Source organism: Leucoraja erinacea, chromosome 7 (genome assembly GCF_028641065.1).
Source record: "Leucoraja erinacea ecotype New England chromosome 7, Leri_hhj_1, whole genome shotgun sequence".
Classification (NCBI taxonomy): domain Eukaryota; kingdom Metazoa; phylum Chordata; class Chondrichthyes; order Rajiformes; family Rajidae; genus Leucoraja; species Leucoraja erinaceus.
In genome coordinates, this window is record NC_073383.1 from 42,335,492 (window position 1) to 42,360,022 (window position 24,531).

The 24,531-nt window shown below is 41.2% G+C and overlaps 1 protein-coding gene across 1 annotated transcript in view; it reads right to left on the reverse strand.

Annotated features, from left to right (window-relative positions):
* Positions 1 to 449: 449 nt before the first annotated feature.
* Positions 450 to 24,531, reverse strand: part of trak2 (trafficking protein, kinesin binding 2) — a 65,464-nt gene continuing 41,382 nt past the window's right edge. Inside the window, exons 8-16 of the mRNA XM_055638363.1 lie at positions 20,872 to 21,002; positions 20,666 to 20,740; positions 18,367 to 18,501; positions 17,385 to 17,461; positions 16,651 to 16,830; positions 13,979 to 14,283; positions 8,299 to 8,598; positions 6,594 to 6,693; positions 450 to 5,483 (exon numbers count right to left, since the gene is read on the reverse strand). Coding sequence (XP_055494338.1) covers positions 4,787 to 5,483; positions 6,594 to 6,693; positions 8,299 to 8,598; positions 13,979 to 14,283; positions 16,651 to 16,830; positions 17,385 to 17,461; positions 18,367 to 18,501; positions 20,666 to 20,740; positions 20,872 to 21,002 — 2,000 coding nt within the window. The 3' untranslated portion in view covers positions 450 to 4,786. The remainder of the gene's footprint in view (positions 5,484 to 6,593; positions 6,694 to 8,298; positions 8,599 to 13,978; positions 14,284 to 16,650; positions 16,831 to 17,384; positions 17,462 to 18,366; positions 18,502 to 20,665; positions 20,741 to 20,871; positions 21,003 to 24,531) is intronic.

Genomic DNA, 24,531 nt, shown 5'->3' on the forward strand with positions numbered 1-24,531 from the left:
ACTACATGTGATTTTTTTGTATTACAAATCTCAAATTGTGGAGTACAGAGGCAAATAAATAAATGATGGGTCTTTGTCCCAAACATTATGGAGGGCACTATAACTAATGCTGCCAGCGAAACATTTTTATTGTTATGCTGAATTATTGTCTGGGGATTGTTGCACAGGGTTATACAGATCTATAACCACAAATAAGCATGCCCTTTGAGGTAACTGATCAGTGTCATATTTGCGCTTTACTTGCAAGGTTTCAGTGCTATCTTGCTGCTCTGCGCATGATGTGTTGAGAAATGCTATATTCCCCTTGTGTAACCCAGCTTCACTCTAACAGGGAGACTCAAGGTCTCCTTACTGTGAGTAACCCCATGTATCACTCACATCCCAACCAGCACTCACCTCAGCGCAGACCAATGCCAAGCAGAATTGCAAGAAATTTCAAAAGGCAAAGGTTAAATTAAAAAAAAACTTTTATGAATTGAAGTGACTCAGAAATATCACATATTTTTGCAGTTACATGAATTATTACAATAAATATCAAATATTGCATAACAAATGAGGTTTAGCAAGAACAATTCCATTCATTCTTCGTAGGGTAGTTATGGGAGGGGAACCAAAAGGCATCAAGTACATCCAGCCAGGTGCCAAGTTATCTTCTGACATTGCCATGAGTAAACATGGGAGGACAACACCACATAGTATAATATAATAGCTAGTACAACTATTAATTCACTAGACTAAAGATATCTCCTCCTACAAAAAATAGTGCAAGAATTTCCCAGATACCCTCCATGAAAATGCAATCAAGCCATTGGCAGGAGATTGCAGACTCAACAAGGATGAACCAGCAATATTGCACTTCATGGGACCATCTACTCTTGGGCCTTGAAAGGCAGGGCTTGTGCTCGAATGGCCGATCAGCCACACAAATGGGAACATCTCACTCATCTTTTGGTCAACCTGAACCCTCACCCTCCTTTACAATATTTATTTAATATAAACAAAACATGCAAGCAATAGATACAAACTTAACTGAATGGGTTTCAATGAATTTCCCTGAAAATTCAGAGAGCCCGACCAGTGAGGATAGGACATTCTCGCCTGGTGGCATGCATCGCTTCAAGGTCAAGGTCACATCCGAACAAAATACAACCCATTTCTCACAGGATGGATTTAAATGGTAAATTTACATTCTTAAACAGTATTTCAATTAGACAACAGAAATTCTCAGATTCCCACAGAGCTGGGGAAATGTCTTTGTACAGAGCCCAGATATATACAAATATTGGGAACTGGAAGCAGTACAGACTTCAATAACTGGCCAATTAGAGTTTGTTATCCCTTTGAGTGAATTTATCTTTAATGTGCCCAAGTCTTCATCTGGTTAACCACCATCCAAGGAAAAACACCAAAGCCTTCCTCATTTCCTAAAAGACTCATGTAAACTCAATGATGGACAATGGGACACAGTAATTATTACAGCTTTGCTATCATGATTGCAACATCATTCCTTGAAAGTCTTATGGAAACAAGGTACAGTATACATATTGCGGTTGCAAGTCTTGTTTGGTTAATACTTCCACTCACCGACAATGCTAGCCAGCTGTTGCAGTCACAGCTGGTCCATTACACTTGTCGGAGAGTGTCGGAAACTGCTTTAGTCAGAGCACTTGGTGGAGGGCACTATTCAACAAAAAGCCCATCAGATAAGTGTATTCCTATCCTTCCAACAGCTCTCTCTCTCTCTCCCCTTTTCTAACCCAGCCTCAGATACCTGCATCAACTGGTCAACCAAGGAACTGCTCTGAATTCACAGGCTGGATGAAGTGTATATATTCATTAGATTGACCAAGCCTAACTGGGTTTCGCCTATGTTGGCTCTACTAGTTTATGGAAGAAAGCGAATGTGACTCCCTTTTCAAAAAGATATAAATCCACAAAAATGCACAAGGATAGCTGAAATGCAACTCACCTGAGAAAGTAGTAGTGGAACTGAACCCTGTTAACATGCAGGGTGAAAGGGTGTGTGCAGTGTCTCAGACGGTATTAAATTTGGGTTCTTGCATTCTCCCTATATCTATCCTGATGTTCTGCTGTTCCCTGCCCTTTACGTCTAATCAGCAGTCAACAATGTGGGATTCCAAAGGGAATTCCCACTGTCCGTTTCATTGCAATCGCCTGGAGTTCCAACAGCAAGTTCCACCTCTGCATTCTCTGCAGATGTTCAATGGCAGGTGGATGAGGATTTCTGGGCTTGTGCCAGACTACCCAACTGTAAGCACTGAACAGAATGCAACAGAACATACTCCTGATCAGAGACTAATGGATGAAACTCTCTCCTTTGCTAAGTAAATGTTTAAAATGCACCTGGAAACTAAATTTCAAATCATAACTGAAATAAAGATTTGGAAGCTTGTTCTGCAAATTGTTTTAAATTGCCAGTCTACATTACATGTAGATTGTTTTATAATTACAAATAAGTGCATTTTTTCTTGAAAGTGCAAAACTATGCCCAAGGTTAAGATTAATGTGATTTTGCCACTCGGAGTTGGCAGTGTGACATGTAACCTGCGTACCCTGAAGACACGACAGCTTGCAGAACTTTGATGTCAGCTTTGGAGTACAGCTGTCAGCCTAAGATTATCCCCATTCATGTTGATATTACCATCCCAAGGTTGTTTTGAAACAAAGTTTGGAACCTACTGTGTTCTACCCACAGCACTCTCAAAGCTGGGTTCTAACTGTTTGGAATTACACTGTTTGATCTTGGAATTTAAAAATATGGAGATGGGAAAATGTTTGACTGTTACTGTATTTAGTGGTTCTTGACTGCCAAAGTCTATTTGCTTTCTGATTGGGAAGGGGACATGCGAGGGTGGATGACCAAAGGTTGGAGAATGGGAGCAGGAAGATTGGAGCTGCATGATAACTTCCTGGAGGACTCTGTCCAATCAGAATTGGCAACTTCAAAACTGAGGGGAGAGTAAATTTGTCATCTCTTGTCTTCAATCTTTCCTATGACGTGCAGCATGGAAAGTGTCTGGATCCTGAGGTTCGAGATTGTAACATACCCACTAAAAATGACAATGATCCTTTCTTAAAGAAAAGCTGAATGTGTATAGAAATAAATACAATATCAATCTATACTATATAAATAATAACTTCAAAACACTATGGTCTTGAGCTTTGAGACCATTAACCAGGCACCATATTTAAATTGGAAATTTCACTTGCACTATCTAAATGTTCTTACTTCCACTTCATTCCATCTGGTCTGTGCAACAACAAATGAAAGACCATGTTGTTTGGCTGTGGTCAGATCTCCATCTGCATTTTCTACATTTCCATATCAATTCAATGCTACACCTCAAAAAGCCAACAGGGGAATTCCATGGCCCCACCATGCAACCCCTAGATTTTTCTCCCCAGTTGAACTTTCCACAGCCAAAAGAGAGAAGGAGAGAAGGTTTAAAAAAAGTTAAACAAAATAATGCTGTCTCAAATTCTACCCAGCGATTCCACCGGTGGTTTTTGCAGGCTACGAGAGATCAAAATTAAATTTGGCCAGACATATTCATAGCTTTAAAATAGATTACCACATAGAGCAAAACAAAATGCACGCATTATGAGCTTACATGAAGTAGCAATATAATGATATTGAAGCACCAGTTAAAAAAAAAAAAAAAAAAACAAAAAAACCAAAAAAAAATTGCCTACTCGCCAATCATCTGAAGCCTATTCAAAATCACTATTGAATTTACATGGATTTAAATTGAATGCATTTCAGTCTCTTGCATGGGGATAGGTTATGTATTATGCAATCTCTTGTGCTTGCGTATTAGTCACCGGAAGTCACCAATTTCACTGGTAACAATACTTTTGATCAGCACATCCCTTTGATGCTGACATTGTGGTGGCTTTATAATTGACTGCATTAAAGTGAAAAGTGATTATGACATACCTTGAGGTGCAAATAATTCTACTGCCATGCTAAAAAGTGAAATTTCGCAATTAAACAGCGGTCTAAAAAAATGAAATGTCTGATCAAACACTGCCTCAAAACCAGAATTTAATTGGGATAATGTGATGGTCAAAGTACTATAATATTATTTAGTAAATTGGTTTTAGAAAACAATTAATTTATATTTCTGTTCAAACTGATAAAGAAATAGGTTCTGATGTAACTGCTTTAAAATGTTCAAAAGTACAGGGATTTAAATCTGCATGCATCTTCAAAAGGTGGTGAGGCAGTGTGTGCAATGGATAACATATAATAGCATGGCTTGTTTTGGGGCTGCCAGGGATGAAGGGCAGCACTGCCTGGCCTTTGTAGTGTTTGTCCAGATAAAATGTTCAGTATGTGCTTTAATGCCTTATTTTGTGCTTTGTTGTCAAAATGCCAGAAGCAGAAACAGCAAATTAATTCCCACAGGCAAGAGGAACAGTGGTTAGCTTGGACTCTTGCTCATTAGTGTCAAACTGCTGATCCAGCCATTGTACAAACCATTTTCATTACAAACCCTTAAAACATTCAACATTCCATGTCACCTCCCTTCTGCCTTTGTTTCATTACTAATCAATCCTTTTACTTTTCTCACCTCAAATCATTTCATCTTTTTCATATTTCCTTTCTTCACTTACGCTTACCATCTTCAAACTTTCAGGAGCTTATTACAACATTAACACAAAGCCCGCCTTCCTGTTAAAACTACTCAAGGCTGGATCAAGCGTTGAGGAACAAGGATTGATTGGGAGGGGAGGATGGGGGAGAATAAAGAATTCAGATGGGTCATTCGTTTGCAGGTAAAACCAATTTGGTTTCTGTCTTCTCCTCGCTGAAGGTGCCCATTTTTGGTATTGGCTTGCTGAATCCACCAAGTACACTGGGAAGACTCTGGTTCCGTCTCAAGGCTCCTAGCAGGCTGCTGCCAGTCCCCATGAACATTGCCGATTCCTGGAGGTGCTGCTTGGCCTTTCGTTCTTGGCTGTCATCACCCTCCGGGGTATTCCATGGAGCCACAGCTTGGGTTATTCCCATTTTTTGCAATTTCTTGACCAGGTTCAGACTGGTGGGGGCATAGTCGGCACCGCTCCGCCCAGGCTTCAGGCAGTAGACTTCGTGGAGCAGCGTCTCCGCAGGTCGTGAGGCAAGGAAGTTATCAATAGCTCCCCGCATGTCAAAGGGCAATGGCGATAGGCATGGGGAGCGGGAGGGAGAGTTTGGTGGGGTACGGGGTATAGGTAGCATTTTGGGAGGAACCACTGGTGGGGTTTGCAGTAGGGGACAATGATAAACTCCAGCAGAGATTCCGCGATCTTGCAAGAGCTTTTGCAAGCTGCTGGTAGTGCTCAGAGTAGTAGTCGACTCCCTCCTCTTTGTGAAGGATTCACCAATGCTGGGCCGGCAAGTTGCGATAGGGGTACTGGGACTGGTGATCACGTTGACGGATGAACTCGCTGCGTTTGGCACTGGAGCATATCCGATACTAAAACAAAGAACAGAGAAATAAATCCGACTTGCGTTCATCATCAAAAGGCTTGTAAAAATAACTAGCAGAATTTCTGTGGATTGACCATGGCACTATCATCTGCATTGAATTAAAGGAATAAGAGTTATACTACCAGAGCATTCATGAAATGCATTCTTATATTTATTATTACATGGGCTTTGCTGTCAAAGGTAGCATATCTGAATGATAGGCCATCATCTGCAACTGCTGAAATCTCAGTGGAGTTTTGGCAAGGACGCAGCCCACGAGGCAAAAAAGGTGCTATATTTCAAGTAAAAATGGTATGCCACATTAAAGAGAATTTGCAGGCATAAGTGTAATATCTGTTGCCATTGTCCTTCCTGATGCCTTAGGTGGGAGATGCTGTAAAAAAAAAAAGCCTTGGCCGAGTTGCTATATTACATTTTATAGATTACACTATTTTATAGAGGACTATTGAACTATTAATATAAAACTTGCTGGCCCAAGATAATTTCTCACTAATTGTCTTAAAAAGATTATTTCCACAAATGTCAAAATACTTGCTGCATGTTTGCTGCATTACAATAAGATTGCACATAAAAGATAACAACATTTAAAAAATAATTTGATGGGAGTCAATGTAACAGTTCTGCTTAGAGAAGAAAATGTTAATGGAAAGTTTCAATATTTTTTACAATTAAGGAGAAACTGTTTCTACCAGCAGGGACGAGTAAACAATGATTCCACACTTAAGGCAACTGGCAAATAAAACGGAAATGGCAAGATTTTATTATGCCAAGCCATTATGATCTGGATTCTACCAACTGAAAGGATGGTAGAAACAAATTCGACAATAAGCTTAAAAAAAAAGGGACATGTACCTCAAGAGCAAATTATAAGGTATAGGATAATAGCAGTTTATGGGCATAATGGGAAATTTGTCCAAAGGGCCTGCTAGACAGCGGACAGAATATCTTCTGTCGATGACATATTTTATAAACATGGTTTAAGTAATGTTTCTCCTTTAGGGTAACACTGTGTCAAGAATATAATGTATTAAAGCAAAAGAGGGATAACTGGAGACAACTTTTTCAGAAGAAAACTCACTGTAGACCAACACCTCACCTTGCTGAGACTTGAACAATGTCAGTGGGATGAAGGATCCTACAGGTAGTGAAGGTGTAGGTTGAGTTGGTCTGTGACAGACATTTGCCTGGATTCCGCACTACAGAGAGAAAGATCATTTTGTAGGTTAACAACAGTGTCGAATTCAGACAAAAATAGCTTGAAGATTTCAATTACCCTTTTCCAAAATATATCCACACTTAATCTTCTTTCTGTACAGTCTGAAAATGCTGTAAGCAGCCACAAGGAAGGGTTAGTTAGGACAGCCCAGGATGTACAATCTTTTCTTTCTTCCTCCTGCAAGAAGTTAACAGGTCATGCTGGAAGCTTGAAACTGGCTGGGGTATGTCCGCAAAGTGAGGCATAATGTCTGTGACTCGGTCTGAATGATCCCCTCATCAGGAAAGGTTACTAGATAAATGCACAAGATAAAATACCGCCCACCAGATACTGCCCAACCTGCCGAGCAGCCTGCATTTATACCAGAGCTGTCCTGATCTGACACAAATTGAAAAGGCTGATTATCCAAAGCTGCTGAATTCAATGTTGCACTCAGAGACATAATCTGCCCACATTGTAGTCAGATAGCCAGTGTATTCCTTGAGTTTATAAAGTTGGGCTTCTTTGGAACAGTCTAAGAGGCTAAAGACAATTCAGAAACAAAAGTAGAAAATGGAAACATTTGTAGAAAGCATCTGTGGAAAGAGGGAAAACAGATTAATTTTACACTACAGTGATGAAGGAGGAAAGGATAGGGTAGAGGGAATTTCTCCAAAAGAGTGATTCCCAGGTTGCCGTGAGGATAAGCTATTGATGAGGCTATCTGGTAGAAAAAATAATTTGGGCATTAGGCAGAGAGAACACAAAACATGCACAAACTGATATACTCAGTAGGTGGAGCCATGCTGATGGAAAGAGAAAAATGGAGTCAATATTATAGATGGATAACCAGCAGAACTGACCAGATCTGATATGAACTCAGAGGATGGGTTACCTGTTATTGCTGAATTCAACAGTGAACCTGAAAGGCTGCAATATGCCCATGCGCAAGGTTAGGTGTTGTTCCTCAAGCTTATGTTGAGTGTCATTTCAACAGTGTAGGAAACCACAGACAAACAGGTACCAGTGGAAAGCAAAATTAAAATGACAGGCAATTAGAAGCTCAGAATCACCAGTTTACTGATCGTACATGCTCTGCAAAGCCATCATCCAGTCTCTACTTTCTGCAGTTGCTGAGGACACATTGTGATCTATGCACTAAGTAGGAAGAAGTGCACGAGAATTGCTACTTCACTTAGGACAAATTGGATGCTAGGATGGTGGGAAGGGAAGAGATGAAAAGACAGGTGATGTATCTCCTGCGATTGAATAGATAAGTACAGCAGGATAGTGAATGATTAGTGGACATTCAACAGCAGATGTAGAGGGTACAATTACATCTTTGTGCAAGACATTTGGACAGATATATGGATAGGAATCTGAGCCAAACGCAAACAAATTTGATTAGTTCAAATAAACGTCTTGGTCGTCATTGATGAGTTGGGCTGAAGGGCCCGTTTCCATGCTACCTAATTCTGTATTTATGTATGTACTCCCTCTTTAAATTATTGTGGATTGTTCCATAAATGATCGTCCCCATACAAGTCACAAGAATAATTTGCTCAGTGTTTCTCCTGCGTGTTCATTAATTCACATAAAAACTCACCAGCTGTTGAATCATTAGACAGGCTATTTATTGGCAGAAAAATGTCTGGTGGTGTTTCTATCCCTTTTGAAGGCACCTTCTCTTTCTCCAGCTTCTTCCCTTTCTTATCCTCAGGGGTGGAAGAATGCTGAGCTTTGAAGGTGATCCCTTCCTCGCTGTCCTCCTCCAGATCGGAGAGGTGGTAGATGCTATCTTCTGGAAGTAGTTCAAAGCCTTTAGTGAGGACCCCGGGCCGTTCGGCTAAAATAGTGCCCAGATTAGGCTGCGCTAGTTGTTGCCACTGGTGTAAAGTCATTGAGCCTACCAGGTGAGAGAAGAAAATATTAAAAGATTAAGAGTCTTTAATAGGATTCAATGACCAAATAAATGCACTAACATGAATGTTGTCTTATTTGGTTATATAGATATGTTTTCATAATGTTTGTAATAAATTCTGAAGTTAACGTAGCGAACATAGCTAAACTGTATTATTAGCCAGATTTAGATTAATTGGTGTTCGAGATCAAGTGGCACTCATAATAAAGATGAAACGTTTAGACAATGGAATAGTATTTCTTACCAGGATTTACCACAAGTTTTGTGTCTAACAAATTAATGACTTTATAAGATCATAAACATTCAAATTTAAACTCACTGTACAAGTACACTGTACACTGTAAAAGTACAAAGAACATCTTAGTTATAAACTCTTGTAAACTTTCATGGAGAAGTACAGTGAACAGACATGTTAGGCACTCCTGACCATTCCCAGGGACATTTTCATGGCTGTACATGTAATACCATGTGCCATGTAATTTATTATTCAAAAGAGTGTTTAATTGTCTTATGTACTGAAAACAGAACAATGAAACTCTTACTTGCAGCAGCATAACTGGTCTGTAAACACAGTATGCATAGATAACATAATAAACAAAAGATCAATAAATTAAAGAAAAACAATATCAGTGCAAAACAAAACCCAAAGTGCCTTCTGCAACAAAGACAGTTCAAATGTGTAGGAAAGAACTGCAGATGCTGGTTTAAATCGAAGGTAGATACAAACTGCTGGAGTAACTCAGCGGGACAGGCAGCATCTCTGCACAGAACGAATGGGTGACGTTGTGGGTCGAGACCATTCTTCAGACTGATGCCAGGGGAGAGGGAGATATATAGAAACATAGAAAATAGGTGCAGGAGTAGGCCATTCGGCCCTTCGAGCCAGCACCGCCATTCAATATGATCATGGCTGATCATCCAACTCAGTATCCTGTACCTGCCTTCTCTCCATACCCCCTGATCCTTTTAGCCACAAGGGCCACATCTAACTCCCTCTTAAATATAGCCAATGAACTGGCCTCAACTACCTTCTGTGGCAGAGAATTCCACAGATTCACTACTCTCTGTGTGAAAAATGTTTTTCTCATCTCGGTCCTAAAAGACTTCCCCCTTATCCTTAAACTGTGACCCCGTGTTCTGGACTTCCCCAACATCGGGAACAATCTTCCTGCATCTAGCCTGTCCAACCAATTAAGAATTTTGTAAGTTTCTAAAAGATCCCCCCTCAATCTTCTAAATTCTAGCGAGTACAAGCCAAGTCTATCCATTCTTTCTTCATATGAAAGTCCTGCCATCCCTGGAATCAGTCTGGTGAACCTTCTCTGTACTCCCTCTATGGCAAGAATGTCTTTTCTCAGATTAGAGACCAAAACTGTACACAATACTCCAGGTGTGGTCTTACCAAGGCCCTGTACAACTGCAGTAGAACCTCCCTGCTCCTATACTCAAATCCTTTTGCTATGAATGCTAACTTACCATTCGCTTTCTTCACTGCCTGCTGCACCTGCATGCCTATTTTCAATGATTGGTGTACTATGACACCCAGGTCTCGTTGCATCTCCCCTTTTCCTAATCGGCCACCATTCAGATAATAGTCTACTTTCCCGTTCTTGCCACCAAAGTGGATAACCTCCCATTTATCCACATTATACTGCAACTGCCATGCATTTGCTCACTCACCCAACCTATCCAAGTCGCCTTGCAGCCTCCTAGCATCCTCCTCACAGCTTTGTGTCATCCGCAAACTTGGAGATGTTGCATTCAATTCCCTCGTCCAAATCATTAATGTATATTGTAAATAGCTGGGGTCCCCGCACTGAGCCTTGCGGGACCCCACTAGTCACTGCCTGCCATTCTGAAAAGGACCCGTTTACTCCTACTCTTTGCTTCCTGTCTGCCAGAGAGTTCTCCATCCACATCAATACTGAACCCCCAATACTGTGTGCCTTAAGTTTGCATACTAATCTCTTATGTGGGACCTTGTCGAAAGCCTTCTGAAAGTCCAGATATAACACATCCACTGGTTCTTCCTTATCCACTTTACTAGTTACATCCTCGAAAAATTCTATAAGATTCGTCAGACATGATATACCTTTCATAAATCCATGCTGACTTTATCCAATGATTTCACCACTTTCCAAATGTGCTGCTATCCCATCTTTAATAACTGATTCTAGCATTTTCCCCACTACCGACATTAGACTAACTGGTCTGTAATTCCCCGTTTTCTCTTTCCCTCCCTTTTTAAAAAGTGGGATTACATTAGCTACCCTCCAATCCTCAGGAACTTCTCCAGAATCTAAAGAGTTTTGAAAAAATATCACTGATGCATCCACTATTTCTGGGGCTACTTCCTTAAGCATTCTGGGATGCAGCCTATCTGATCCTGGGGATTTATCGGCCTTTAATCCATTCAATTTATCTAACACCACTTCCTGACTAACCTGGATTTCACTCCGTTCCTCCATCTCATTTGACCCCTGGTCCCCTGCTATTTCCGGCAGATTATTTATGTCTTCCTTAGTGAAGACAGAACCAAAGTAGTTATTCAATCGGTCTGCCATGCCCTTTTTCCCCATGATCAATTCACCTGTTTCTGACTGCAAGGGACCTACATTTGTTTTAACTAATCTTTTTCTCTTCACATATCTATAAAAACATTTGCAGTCAGTTTTTATGTTCCCTGACAGTTTTCTTTCATAATCTATTTTCCCTTTCCAAATTAAGCCCTTTATCCTCCTCTGGACTCTGAATTTCTTCCAGTCCTCTGGTAGGCTGCTTTTTCTGGCTAATTTGAAAGCTTCATCTTTTGTTTTGATACTATCCCTTATTTCCCTTGTTATCCACGGATGCACTACCTTCCCTGATTTATTCTTTTGCCAAACTGGGATGAACAATTGTTGTCGTTCATCCATGCGGTCTTTAAAATGCCTTCCATTGCATATCCACCGTCAACCCTTTAAGAATCAATTGCCAGTCTATCTTGGCCAATTCACGTCTCATACCCTCAAAGTTACCTTTCTTTAAGTTCAGAACCCTTGTTTCTGAATTAACTATGTCACTCTCCATCCTAATTAAGAACTCAACCATATTATGGTCACTCTTGCCCAAGGGGCCACACACAACAAGACTGCTAGCTAACCTTTCCTCATTACTCAATACCCAGTCTAGAATAGCCTGCTCTCTCGTTGGTTCCTCCACGTGTTGGTTTAGAAAACTATCGCGCAGATTTCAACATGGAGCAACTCGGGTAGACACTGATGTCGGGAAGCTCCAAAGTCGCAAGAGGTTCAACTGGCACCGACCGGGGGTCTGATCGCCCCGACACGGAGGGCCTGACCGCCAGCTACAGGAGCCAAGATCGTCCCGTCAACAGAAGGCTCGAGGCCCCGCGACTGCAGGTGAACAAAGGGAAGAGAATTAACTTTTTTCTTCGCCTTCCATCACAGTGACGAATGTGGTGGATGTTTGTTACAATGTATTTTGTGTGTTTTGTTGCTTGTTATTGGTATGACTGTATGGCAAATCAAATTCTTCGTATGTTGCAAAACATACTTGGCTAATAAAGTATGATTATGATTATTGTCAGGAAGATATGTAGCAGTTTTTTAAAACTTTGGTTAGGTCACCTACGGCGAATAGTGTGGAGTTCAGGTCACCCCATTACAGGAAGGATGCAGAAGAAATTTGTCAGGATGTTGCCTGGATTAGAGGGTTTTAGTTATAAGGAGATAGGACAAACTTGGATTGTTTTCCCAGGAGAGCTGGATGCTGAAGGGAGATCTGATAGAAGTATATAACATTATGAAAGGCATAGATGGGGTAGTCAACATTATTTCCCAGGATGGAAATGTCAAATATAAGAGGTCATAGTTTTAAGGTGATAGGTGCAAAATTTGAAGATGATGCATGGAGCAATTTTTTTTTTTTAAACACTGCGTGGTGCGTGCCTGCAATGTGCTGCCAGGAATAGCAGTGGAAACAGATACAATGGTGGCATTTAAAAGGGTTTTAGAGAGACACATGAATATGCCTTGGAGATTTTCGATTATGTACAGACAGAAGGGATTAGTTTTATTTGATATCATGCTTGGAATAATCATTGTGGGCTAAAGGGCATGTTGTGTTTTACTGTTTCATAGTCAAAGTTGCAGCTCTACAAGATGCTGTTAAGGCCACATTTGCAGTGCTGTGCACTTTTCTTGTCACCTTGTTTTAGGAAGATTGTCATTAAATTTAAAAGATTGCAAAATGATTTACAAGGATGTTACTGGGTCTGGACGGTTTGAGTTATAAGAGAGGCTTGACCTTTTTCCTCTTGAATGTGTCAGGCAGTGAATCACTCACTATAACATACTCTATTGGTCGATAACCTACTCGCATAGACACAATATTAATGTGGTTTGTTCAGAAGTGCTTCTCAATATTAACACTCATATGAGGTTGATAATTTACAAAGAGAATACAGGAACAGATGAGCAGCTAATTTTTTGAGATGGCTGAGGAATGATCTAATGGTCTCATAAACTGTGGTGGGTTTTGTGCAGACGCAGGAAGATTGCTTCCACTTGTAAGGAACAGCAATGAAGGCTATTAACCTAAAATAAGTTAGCAAAAAATCAAAATAGAAAATTAAAAAAATATTTACCAAGAAAATAAAGCAAATATGAAACTTGCCAGTAATTAAGAATGGTGTCGATGCATTTGAGGAGAACCTGGACAAATAAATGGCTGAGGGAGGACATTTTGATAAGTAAAATACTCAGAGCGGAAATAGATGGTACATATGCAGCAGCATAAATGTTTTGAACTGAATGACCCGACTCAGCTAAATTCTATCTACAATTGTTAACAATTCTTGGGACTGTGCATACAGCTTTTTGATCAACACAGTTGGATGTGAGATGGCAATGGTGGACAGAGCAAAAAAAGGAAGCAACTCAAAATCATCCTGCAGCAGATTGTAAGATATTGCTTGCTGTGTCAAGACATTAATTACTACATTGGTTAAAAGAAATCAAACCATTTTATGACTTTAATCTTTCTTTCCCCTTTATGTTGGAGGCAGTATCCCGAGACCCGACTGAACCTCCAATCAGCTAAGGTAATTGATCGATCTAGGGATCAAAGTAGTCCTGGTTTACATCGAGCTTCTACAGAAAATATAACCTTTCAATGATCAGAGGCCGATAGCACTATTCTTGAAAAAGAAGTGTGCCTAAGGACGCACTGGTGGAATGAGGGTTAGCCAGCAGGGTGGTTTAGTGAACCAATCTGTTGCCAGCACCTCATTCCACCACTGCTGGGTGTTTAATTACAGTAATGATATTGCAAACATTATGGAATTCTACACCCCTGTCCTTACCCTCAATTGGTTTAACAATCTGTAGTTTCTCAGGTAGGAATGTTCGGTAAGAACTGGACACCCCAGAAAAGCAAGACATATCTGTTAGATCGCTGAGGTTGGTCCCAGTGGACATGATACTCTCTGTTGGTGTACTGCACCCGGCCTCCTCCTCTGTCGCCATGTCCATCAGCTTCCTGTCCCGCTCACTTTCAAAGAACATCTTCTCACTCAGGTAATTCTCCTGACGCAGAGAAAGACGGCGCAGAGCAGTGGACAGGTCTCTGCCACCCGGTGTGCCTGGCTCTCCAACTTTAGACTGTTCACTGTGAAGTAAAACAAGAGTAAGAACAACACTTAGGCTTATCCAGGTTAGGGTGGTCAGATTGGAATTAACCAGGTCTGAGAAACTAAGATTATCAAGCAATCACTAACTAGCACCAACACAGCTGCAAGTGAAGTTCTGGTCAATAGAAATGCGATTAATAGACAAACCAGGGTATCACTGTTTTCAATTAAATTTATGCCGACTTTGGAATCATGTTGCCTCTTCAGAATCAAAAACCTCATTTCTGAAATTGAATCTACAAAATGAAATTGGCTTGGAATTCCAGTCCAAAAGAAATATATCCAAAGCCCATAACAATAAAGACAGAAACATGCTACAGAGAAAATGTTAACCAACCATCTGAAACACTCTTTAAGTTAATGCACAACAAGTAGATCTTCCTATGCAATATCGAACTCCACTTATCAAAATCATAGCTACTATGTGGATGACATCACATTGACATATTGTTAACTGCAATGTCAAAAGTAACTCGAATGATCATCATTTAGAATCATACAGCATGGAAACAGGCCTTTCGGATCAACTTGTCCAGGTTGACTAAGGTGTCCCATGTACGTTAGTCCCATTTGATTTCAAAAGTTTATCACAGTTATTATAGGCTAGATATCAAAGAATTTCCACGTCATCAAGGGAGTGGTATTTAAAATTAGAGATTAGAAATGTAAAATAATTGTTTTATTTAGAATGTGGAAGAACAGGAGCTCATTTTGAGTGAAAGGATTGTGGCAAATTGCAATGATGGATTTAAGGAGAAGCTAAGTAAAGAGAGGGAAAGGAATAGGATTGCTAATCGGGCAAATTGAGGATTAAATAAATCACAAATACCAACAGAATCCAAGTGGCCAGGTTTGTGCACAGTATATTTTCTGTTAAAGTGTGCATAACATTGTAAATAGAATGGGGTAATACATTGGGACCTGTAAGTGTACTCTGCCATGCAGCAGGATCGTGGTTGATTCAGAGCCGTTTAATTTGTCACCTGATCCCCACATAATTTCAAGACCAGCAGAGAGCCCTAAAACTTTTGTATGAGCGTCAGCCATTTCAGCAATGCAACAGCGGTTTTCAGCAGTCTCTAGAGTAAGCTCAGCATCCCACAGTAACTCGTCACGTAATTTATCATTGCACCATAGACCAAACGGTCACGGACCAGGCTATCACGTATATCCCAATCAATCGCATTGATTGGCAATGTGCTTCAACGCACTGACATACATCTCCACAGGTTCACCCTGTCTCTGGCTTCGGGAAAAGAATATATGCCTCTCCATGACCAAGTTAGTATGTAACTCACATAACTGCCAGAATTTGAGTAGTAGGCAGTTAAGATCTCAGGTAGACTCAGCGGGAGCAATCTGAATACCAGCCGGGTCAAATCTAGCCTGTTCATAATGAAATCTCCTGGTACGTCGAGCAGCTTCTGTGCCTGCGAACACCGGGAGCAGCAGTAAGGTGAGCTGCTTCAATGCAAATTGAGGTCTTCTTCAAATACGAGCCACCGTTCTGCGAGGTTCTCGTCAACACCAGGATCTCTGGTTTTCTGACACCAGAAGCCGTAGTAATATATACCGGAGAAAACAACAAATTAAAATAAAAGCAATATAATTAAGCAAGGAGTGAGTCCGTTCACTCTGACACCATGTTGAGCTTCTGCTATTGGGAATAACTTAAGTCACGCACAGTGATTAAGATCCAAAGACTTCACTAATGTTACAGCATAGGTAACTTCATCTTAGCACATAACTCCAAAGTGAGAGAGAAAGGCAGATAAACTTTCTGTTGAACTAGTGGGCGTAGCTACAAAGTATGACTCATAACATGAGTGACACAGATCTACAGGCTGGTCGCATGGCTTTTGGAGCTTCCCAACGTCGGTTTCAACCCGAGACTGCGAGCTCCTTGATAGTCAAATCCACAGGTAAGTCCACGCTCCGCGGTAAGGCTCAAAGTCAGTCCCGAGCTAGGCTGCCAGCTCCACGATGTTAGACCACAGAGCGACCGGACATACGATCCAACACAACAATCGCATCTCCGGCAAGGTAAGAGATTGAAAATAAGTTTCCCCCGACCCCCTCGCCCAGCCCCCACATAAAACAAACCAGAGAACATTAACACATACTTTTTAAACACACTAAAAGTAACAAAAAAAAGAAGAAAAGAACAGATAGAATGTAGGTGAAGCTGCCATCAAAGCGCCATAATGGTTCAACTGGCCTTTTGCTGCAACGTTGAAACAGGATAGTAAAAATATTCCTCTTACATATCTCTCATTTATCTATCCTGTCTATTAACCTTGACCATTAGTATTGAGAAAGCAATTTATTAACATCTTATTACTCACCGATGGGAACCAGCTTCATCAGCTGAGCTATTTGTCGTTTTTGAATCAGTTGGTTTCATGGTCATGATAACAGATGAGCAACCAGATCCTGGAATAGATCCCAAAGGAGAAGCTGGCATGTGTGATTGTATGGTTTCATTGATACTTCTGACTGTCTGGAAAACTCGTCTGCGTTGGCTCCTAGAGTAATAAAAAAAGGAATACATCAATGTATTGGAAAGACAGCAATTACTGGGTGTGGAAATGAGGAAGAAACGGGCAACCAATTTTAATGTTAAAATTGGACAGGTCATGTCAGAAAGCATTTCTTCACTGGAAAGAAAATGGTAATTTAGAACGCTCATTCCCAAATTCAATTGGACTACAGATCAAAATTCCATAATATTTGTTATGCAAAGATAACAAGAGATATGGACCCAAGTAAGATACAATCAGCCAATCTTAGTGTAAAGCAGTCTGAAGAAGGGTTTTGGCCCGAAACATTGCCTATTTCCTTCGCTCCATAGATGCTGCTGCACCCGCTGAGTTTCTCCAGCTTTTTTGTGTACCTTAGTGAAAAGCAGAGCAGGGTCAAAGGCCAAACCTCATTTCTTATGGATGCTCTGGAGTTAAGATGCAAGGACAAATCTTTCCCTCTAATTTGAAGGATGAATTGCTTTGTCCAGAAAGGATTTCCCCCCCCAGAAATAGTAGCTTGAAAACGTGCTCAGAGCAGCAATAGAAATTCCATTTACCTTTGATCTTGAACGGGCGACTCTTCCAGGTTTAGCTCTCTGCGCATACTTCCCTCAATCTCAGCAGCCAATGAATTCTACAAGATATCATTTTATGATCACTTTTCAAACACACATAAATTGCAAATATTTGTAAGAAATTGTAAATATGCACACTGGTCAATTATCAATATTAATACAACTAGGCCAATAACAATATTAATATTCTACAAACTTGTCCAACACTTGGCTAGATTAATAATGGTAGGGATGATCCAAAAAGGTGGACCGTGGCAATTGCAAGTAATTTGGTAAAATGTTACTGGCTTGATGATTCATGGTTTTATTTGTGTTTGCCAAAATTATTGGGATTGCACTGTCTCTTTAAAATGAAGTGTGAAAATTTCTACCACTGGGTCCAACTAAGTTAAAGCTGCAATGGCAAATCTCCACTGTCCCCTCTCTGAGGCAAATCTTTCACAATAAGAAAGGTGACAGTGATGCATGCAGCTGGTAAAGCTGCTGACTCACAGCCCAGCGGCCTGGGTGCTGTCAGTGTGGAGTTTATTTTTTGTCTCCCTGTGGGTTTCCTCCAAGCACTTTAGTTTCCTCCCACAGTCTGAGACCTGCTTGTTCATAGGTTAATTGGCCATTCTAAATTACCCGTGGTGTGTAGGTGAGAGACAGAATAATTGGGGATAGTTGATGGATATGAGGGAGAATAGGCAACTGGGAAAGAATTTATGGCGTTGGATTGTTGGAATTGCCTGGCAGCTGGTACGACTCGATGGACTGAATAGTCTCCTTCTACATTAAAAGCAAATGGAAGGGATATTGAGAGAAGAGAAACATATATGCAGGGCTAATTGCTATAACAGTGCTGTGTGAAAGTTGTAAGCAGCTTATGCAGCTCTCTTGCTAAATGTTCTTCTGTGTTGGGGTGTGAAACAATGGGATTTAACACACACGGAAAACAGGAGGATTAGATATCAAGTCTCCATACCATAGGGAACATACTGCAGGATTGTGGTCTGTTAAGTGAGCATGATGTTGATTTGTTCCGCAATTCTTTTACTTCCTCCTGAGATTCATGTAACATTCCCAAACACTCAGCATTATGATCCTGTACTTCCAACAGCTGCAAAGAAAATAACTATGGTTAAAAACCAACAGAATAAAAAAAATTCCACTGATTAAGCTATGAAATTAGCACATTGGTTAACATACTGCACACCTCTTTTCCATTACATGCTCGTGCTTACATTTGAAAACTAACAGGGTTTGGTATCTTGTGCTTTACATCACTGATATATGATGTAGGTTATAGTCCAGCTTCTTTATTTGACAACTGAAGCAAGTTAGTGGGGTAGAGTAAAGCAGTAAGCAACCATGGTATATTAGCATAGAGTCATTCTACAACATAGTCATTGTTTATAAATTCTCCTTAAGATGCACAGCCAGAATTCAAGGCAGTTGAAATAGGACTTGAGAATCTAAAAGGTTATGATTCCTTAAAGGAAATGAGTCAGTCATACAGTATGAAAATAGGCCCTTCGGCCCAACTCGTAACACAAACAAGATGCCCCATCTAAGCGAGTCACATTTAATCATATTTGTCCCATATCTATCTAAATCTTTCCTATCCATTTGCGTATCTAAATATCTTTTAAATGTAGTTATTGCACATGCCTAAATTGCTTCCTCAGGCAGCTGGTTGCATATTCCAACACCCTGTGCGTGAAAAAGTTGCCCCTCAGATTCCTATTAAATCTTAAAACAGCGATGGGCCCCGCACTGATCCCCAAGACACATCACTAGTCACAAGTTTCCAGTCTGAAAACTTTCCACCACCACCATGCTCGCTGAATACAGCCAGGTCCTGGTTGTCAGTGCTGAGCAGCCACGCTGACCTCCCGGCTCACTCAACATTAGGCAGCCTCTCCACATAGGAGATTCAAAACTAGGGGATACCAGGGCCATTTATGGGAACTGCCAGCACCTATTTCATGTGTTGAGTCATCGAATTATACAACTCATGCCAACCAAGTCTGTCTGAGCTAGTCCAGTATCCCTCTAACATATTTCTACACATGTACACACAAGTGACTGGAATCTGTAATAAAAATAAAGGCCTGTCTCTTTTAAGGACACCATCTTTTTTTCTCAGTTTCCCTGTCTCCACTGCATCTGTTCTCAAGATGTGACTCTCTTACCTTGGGAAAGAACTGACCATCCCTCTTATCTTGATGGTTTTATAAGCTTCAAAGGTCACCCCTCAGCGTTCTATGCTGCAGGAAGAAAACATTCCAGCCTATTCTTATAATTCACACACCTCCCGGATCCTATAGTCTCCCTCTCCTGAATGGTGGATGTTATGGGAGCTGCTACCTCACCTTCTCAGTGGTTCTGTTACCATAAAACCGCTAGGATGGAGAGGGCAGTGCAAACACGGCCATGGGGCAATTCACTGCTGAATTCATGCCAAGTTCAGGGAGAGCAGAGGTTCATGCCAGGTACTGGCACAGCACCATCATCAGTAACATCTTTCTGAATATCATGCTCTTTTTTAGTGCTGATTCCGTTAGCCCATTCGCTCATGGGAATACATTGAGTGTGAAGTACCGGTATAGGCTACCATCGCTCGATACATGCAGAGCTGGTGGCTTGACTAGTTACCAGCTGGTGTCATGATAACCAATTGTTGGGATAAAAAACATCCTTTTATGAATTGCCCACAATGCTAAACCCTACCTCATCTTCCCTGTTAACATATTCTTCTATTCTTTTCTTCAACAAAGTAGCCTTCCTTTAAATGTATTTAAATATCAACTACTCCATATATAAACTCTGCAGTCACAAAAATCTCTAGATTAAGCCAATGATCCAGAATATTAATTTTCATGACCTTTAGTTCTAAATTCCCACAAATGTTTTGTCAACTCCTTCAAATTTAATTTTTCTACAGCAAGGCTGTTATCGGCACCATCACTAATATCTCTAACAAATGTTTTACCACCTTCTCTGCTTCTCCATTTGGCAATATGGAGTGATTTAAAACTGAACGGAATACAATTAGAAATGCATCTAAATTGAACTCAATTTTTTTTGCATCATGGCACGTCCATGGATACCTGCAATCCAGCCTGGATAGAAGACCTCAATGCACTTAGCTGTGCAATCCAGCTTATGCAGAATCATAAAAAATGTCCATAGACATTAAATAGACATCATTCAAAAATGGAGCAGCTGATATATGAAACCTATTACAACAACATTAATTCCTGCACAGGCAAAGTACTTACCTCTGCTGTAAGCTGTCTCTGGGCATCTTTAGATGCCTGTAAATGTTGCTTCAGTTCTTCTTTCTCAATGGCACACTAAGAAAAGAAATATAAATACCAATCATTTACTATTAAGATAAACATAACCTGAAGGTGGTCAAGCTTAAATGCCAGCCTTGCTCCAAGCTTGATAATAGGGATTCTATTCATGTGATTTTCACACTTGCCTCTTTGACTTTAAGTTGAAGTTCTACAATTTGACTGAGTAGATGGGTAATCTCCTCCTGGTGTCGAGCAATGTCATCATTCTTTCTGGAAAGATCATCTGCCAGGTTAGAAATGTGTACGTTTGCTTCCCCTTAAAAAACATAAATACAAGGGCAAGATGAATTAAAGAGTTAAAAGCTGCTAATACAGATGTGTCATTCGATTTTACGGGAATTGTGCTGTAACTGTGCATATTAAGTTAGGGTTTTCCAAAAAATCACCCCTACCATGCAGCACGACAAGGTCAAGGAACATTAAAGTATCCCGAATTCCCCAGTAACTCAAATATAAATACTTGGACATAATCCATTTTTCCTTAATGCTGTATCATATTACTGGACCACCTCACGGCACTATAGTACAGTACAGTACAGTACATGGATTACAGTAATTCAAGATGGCATGCAATCCATCACCACACTCCCAAGAGAAATATCAAATGGCTGAATATCTGAAGAACGGTCTCAACCCGATGCATCACCCATTCCTTCTCTCCAGCGATGCTGGCTGTCCTGCTGAGTTATTCCAGCATTTTGTGTCTTTCTTATGTTTAAACCAGCATCTGCAGTTCCTTCCTACACAATATCCAATGGCTGATATAAACTGGCCCTGTTAGCTACAGCCCTGACATAAAAATACAATTGTTTCATACAATTTCAAGGGAAACTAAATGGGTCAACCCTTACCTTCGGGTTCACCGGGAACTGCTCAGAATAAAACTGCTGATATTTCCTCCAAGAATTGATACAGAGCATAGACATTGTAGGAGCCATTTATGCTTAGGCTAGCTACTGTTGGCACATTATATTATTTTGTCTAGATATATCTTACAATATTACTTTGAACACTTGGGGACGTTCATTAGATGCACAGAGTGGCGTATATATATATATATATATATATGGGTAAAGGGGACAGGGAGTGGCAGACCAGGCACAGGGAGGGAGAACATACAGTTATCACAAGGCCGGGGAGAACAGCCAGCTACAACTTGTATACAGAATGAGGAAAACCTGGTACGTTCATCTCTTTGTTGTACGACTACTTCAACAAACAACCAACAACAACTGGAAATAACGACAGGAAGATTTGTTTTATTTGGTCTGCGTAAGATCACTCCTACTTACCTGTGTAGTAATAACAACGGAAAGGAGGACACTGGAAGGGTCGGAAATTTGCCATTACATTTAAGTGAGAACTAGCTCTATGAGTGAAACTGGAGCTTGTGAAAACTTGTGGGAACACGGATTGTTTTATTTCACAAGCCTGACGGCGCCATTCCAAATCAACCTGATACAATGGCTTCACTTGAAGGATATCAAGATTCCTGAAATAGACTCTGGCATTGACCTACTCATTGGGGCAAATGCTTCAAAGGTATTGGAACCTGGTCAACAGCCAAGGGGATGGACCATACGCCGTGAGGACCGTACTGGGGTGGGTCATCTATGGTCCCCTGAGAAGAGACAACGAAAGAATGGATGAAAATGGCTGCCCTGCTGCTGCTGTCGACCGAATATCCATTGTAAACCCAGAGGAGCTATTGGTCAACCAATACAATCACGACTTCAGTGAAAGAACCAGATAGGAAATAAGAAATGTCCAGAGAAGAGGTAAAATTCTTGGATATTATGAATCGCTCAGCAAAGATGACAGATGGACACTATTTAGATTTACCTTTCAAACAAAAAAGCGTCAGCATGCCAAATAACCGTTGCATTGCAGAGCAGCTCAACCAGAGCCTGAAACGCAGGTTTGGCAAGAATAAGAAATGTCATGATGAATATACATCCTTCATCACAGAAATGATTGACAATGGTTATGCTGAAATGGTACTAGTGGACCAGCTGAATCAAAGTGATGGAGAGTTCTGGTACATCCCACACCATGGGGTGTATCACTCAAGGAAAGGAACCTGAAGGGTGGTCTTTGACTGTGGAGCAGTCTTCAAAGGAACATCACATAACTGCCCACTGCTGCAAGGTCCAGACCTTACCAACTCACTTATTGGAGTTCTCATCAGATTCAGACAAGAACCGATTGCTTTGATGGCTGTCATCAAAGCAACGTTTCATCAGGTTAAGGGATCAGAAAAGCATATTGACTATCTGCTATTCCTGTGGTGACCCGAGGGTGATGTGCAACAAGATCTTATTGAAGACCGGATGAAGGTTCATCTTTTTGGAGCCATGGCATCACCAAGTTGTGCAAATTTTGCATTAATAAGACTGCTGAAGACAACAAAGCTCACTTTCCAGCATAGGTGACAAACACAGTAAAGAACAACTTCTATGTAGATGATTGTTTAAAATCCATGCCTTCAGAACAGGAAGCAGCTCAAATGGCATGAGACCTGACTTCCCTCTGCCAAATGGGAGGATTCATGCAGTCAACGTGGATCAGCAACAGCCGTGCTGTATTGGCATCCATTCCACCAGAAAACAGAACCAAGGACTTAGACAACGACAATCTGCCAATGGAAAGAGCACTGGGAATGCAATGGTGCGTTGAAACAGATGTGTTCAAGTTCAGAATTGCTGCACAGGAATGACCATACACAAGACAGGGCATCTTGTCCGTGATTGGCTCTATATATGATCCTTTAGGATTTATAGCACCATTTACTCTGCCAGCCAAGCAGATTATGCAGGAGCTCTGTAAGAAAAGACTCGGATGGGATGAGAACATACCACAAACCTTCTCTCAGCGATGGGCAGGATGGTTAGCAGATCTCAACAAGATGGTGGAATTTAAAGTGGACCAGTGCATGAAGCCCACAAACTTTGGTCAGATCAGATATGCACATCTGCACCACTTTTCAGACACCAGCGAAAGTGGCTACGGTGCAGTTTCATATCTTAGACTGGAAGATGATAACAAAGATGTGCATAGAAACATAGACATCCGGTAATGAGTTTATCGGCAGCTTTGTGGGAGGGATCTGCATGCTGAGACCATTAAACCCTTTTGAATGTCAGTGAAGTGCTGGCACAGATGCATTCTGCTGTGATATTACCTGCCTCGACTACCTCCTGCAGCAGCAGCTCATTCCATACACCTACCACCATTTGTGTGAGAAACATTACTCCTCAGATTCCTATTCCCCACTCTCCCCGAATCTCAGTCTGAAGACTGGTCTCTTAGATCCTTTATTTGTCATTCAGACCTTTCGGTCTGAACAAAATGTCGTTGCCTGCAGCCATACATGTAATGTAAACAACAAAACACACAATAAATACAAATTAACATCCACCACAGTGAATTCACCAGGCACCTCCTCACTGTGATGGACGCAAAAACCTTAGGGTTACTGTCTCTTCCCTCCTCTTCTCCCACTGCGCTGAGGCGATACCCCACCGGGCGATGGTAAGTCAGTCCCGCTGCTCACCGAGCTCCGCGAACGGGCCTGTTCAAGCTCCGCGGCCCGGGGTGGTCGAAGCTGCCGCCCTCCAGTCCAGCGGACGCAGCTGTTGCCGCGGGAGCTCCGGAGAACAGGCGCCAGCCTGTGACCTGTGAGCTCCCGACGATGTCGTGCACTGGCCCGCGGCCGAGCCCCGGATTCAGGTCGCCGCCGCCAGAATGCCGCCTCAGCTACCGGAGCACCGTCTCAGCCCCGCGCC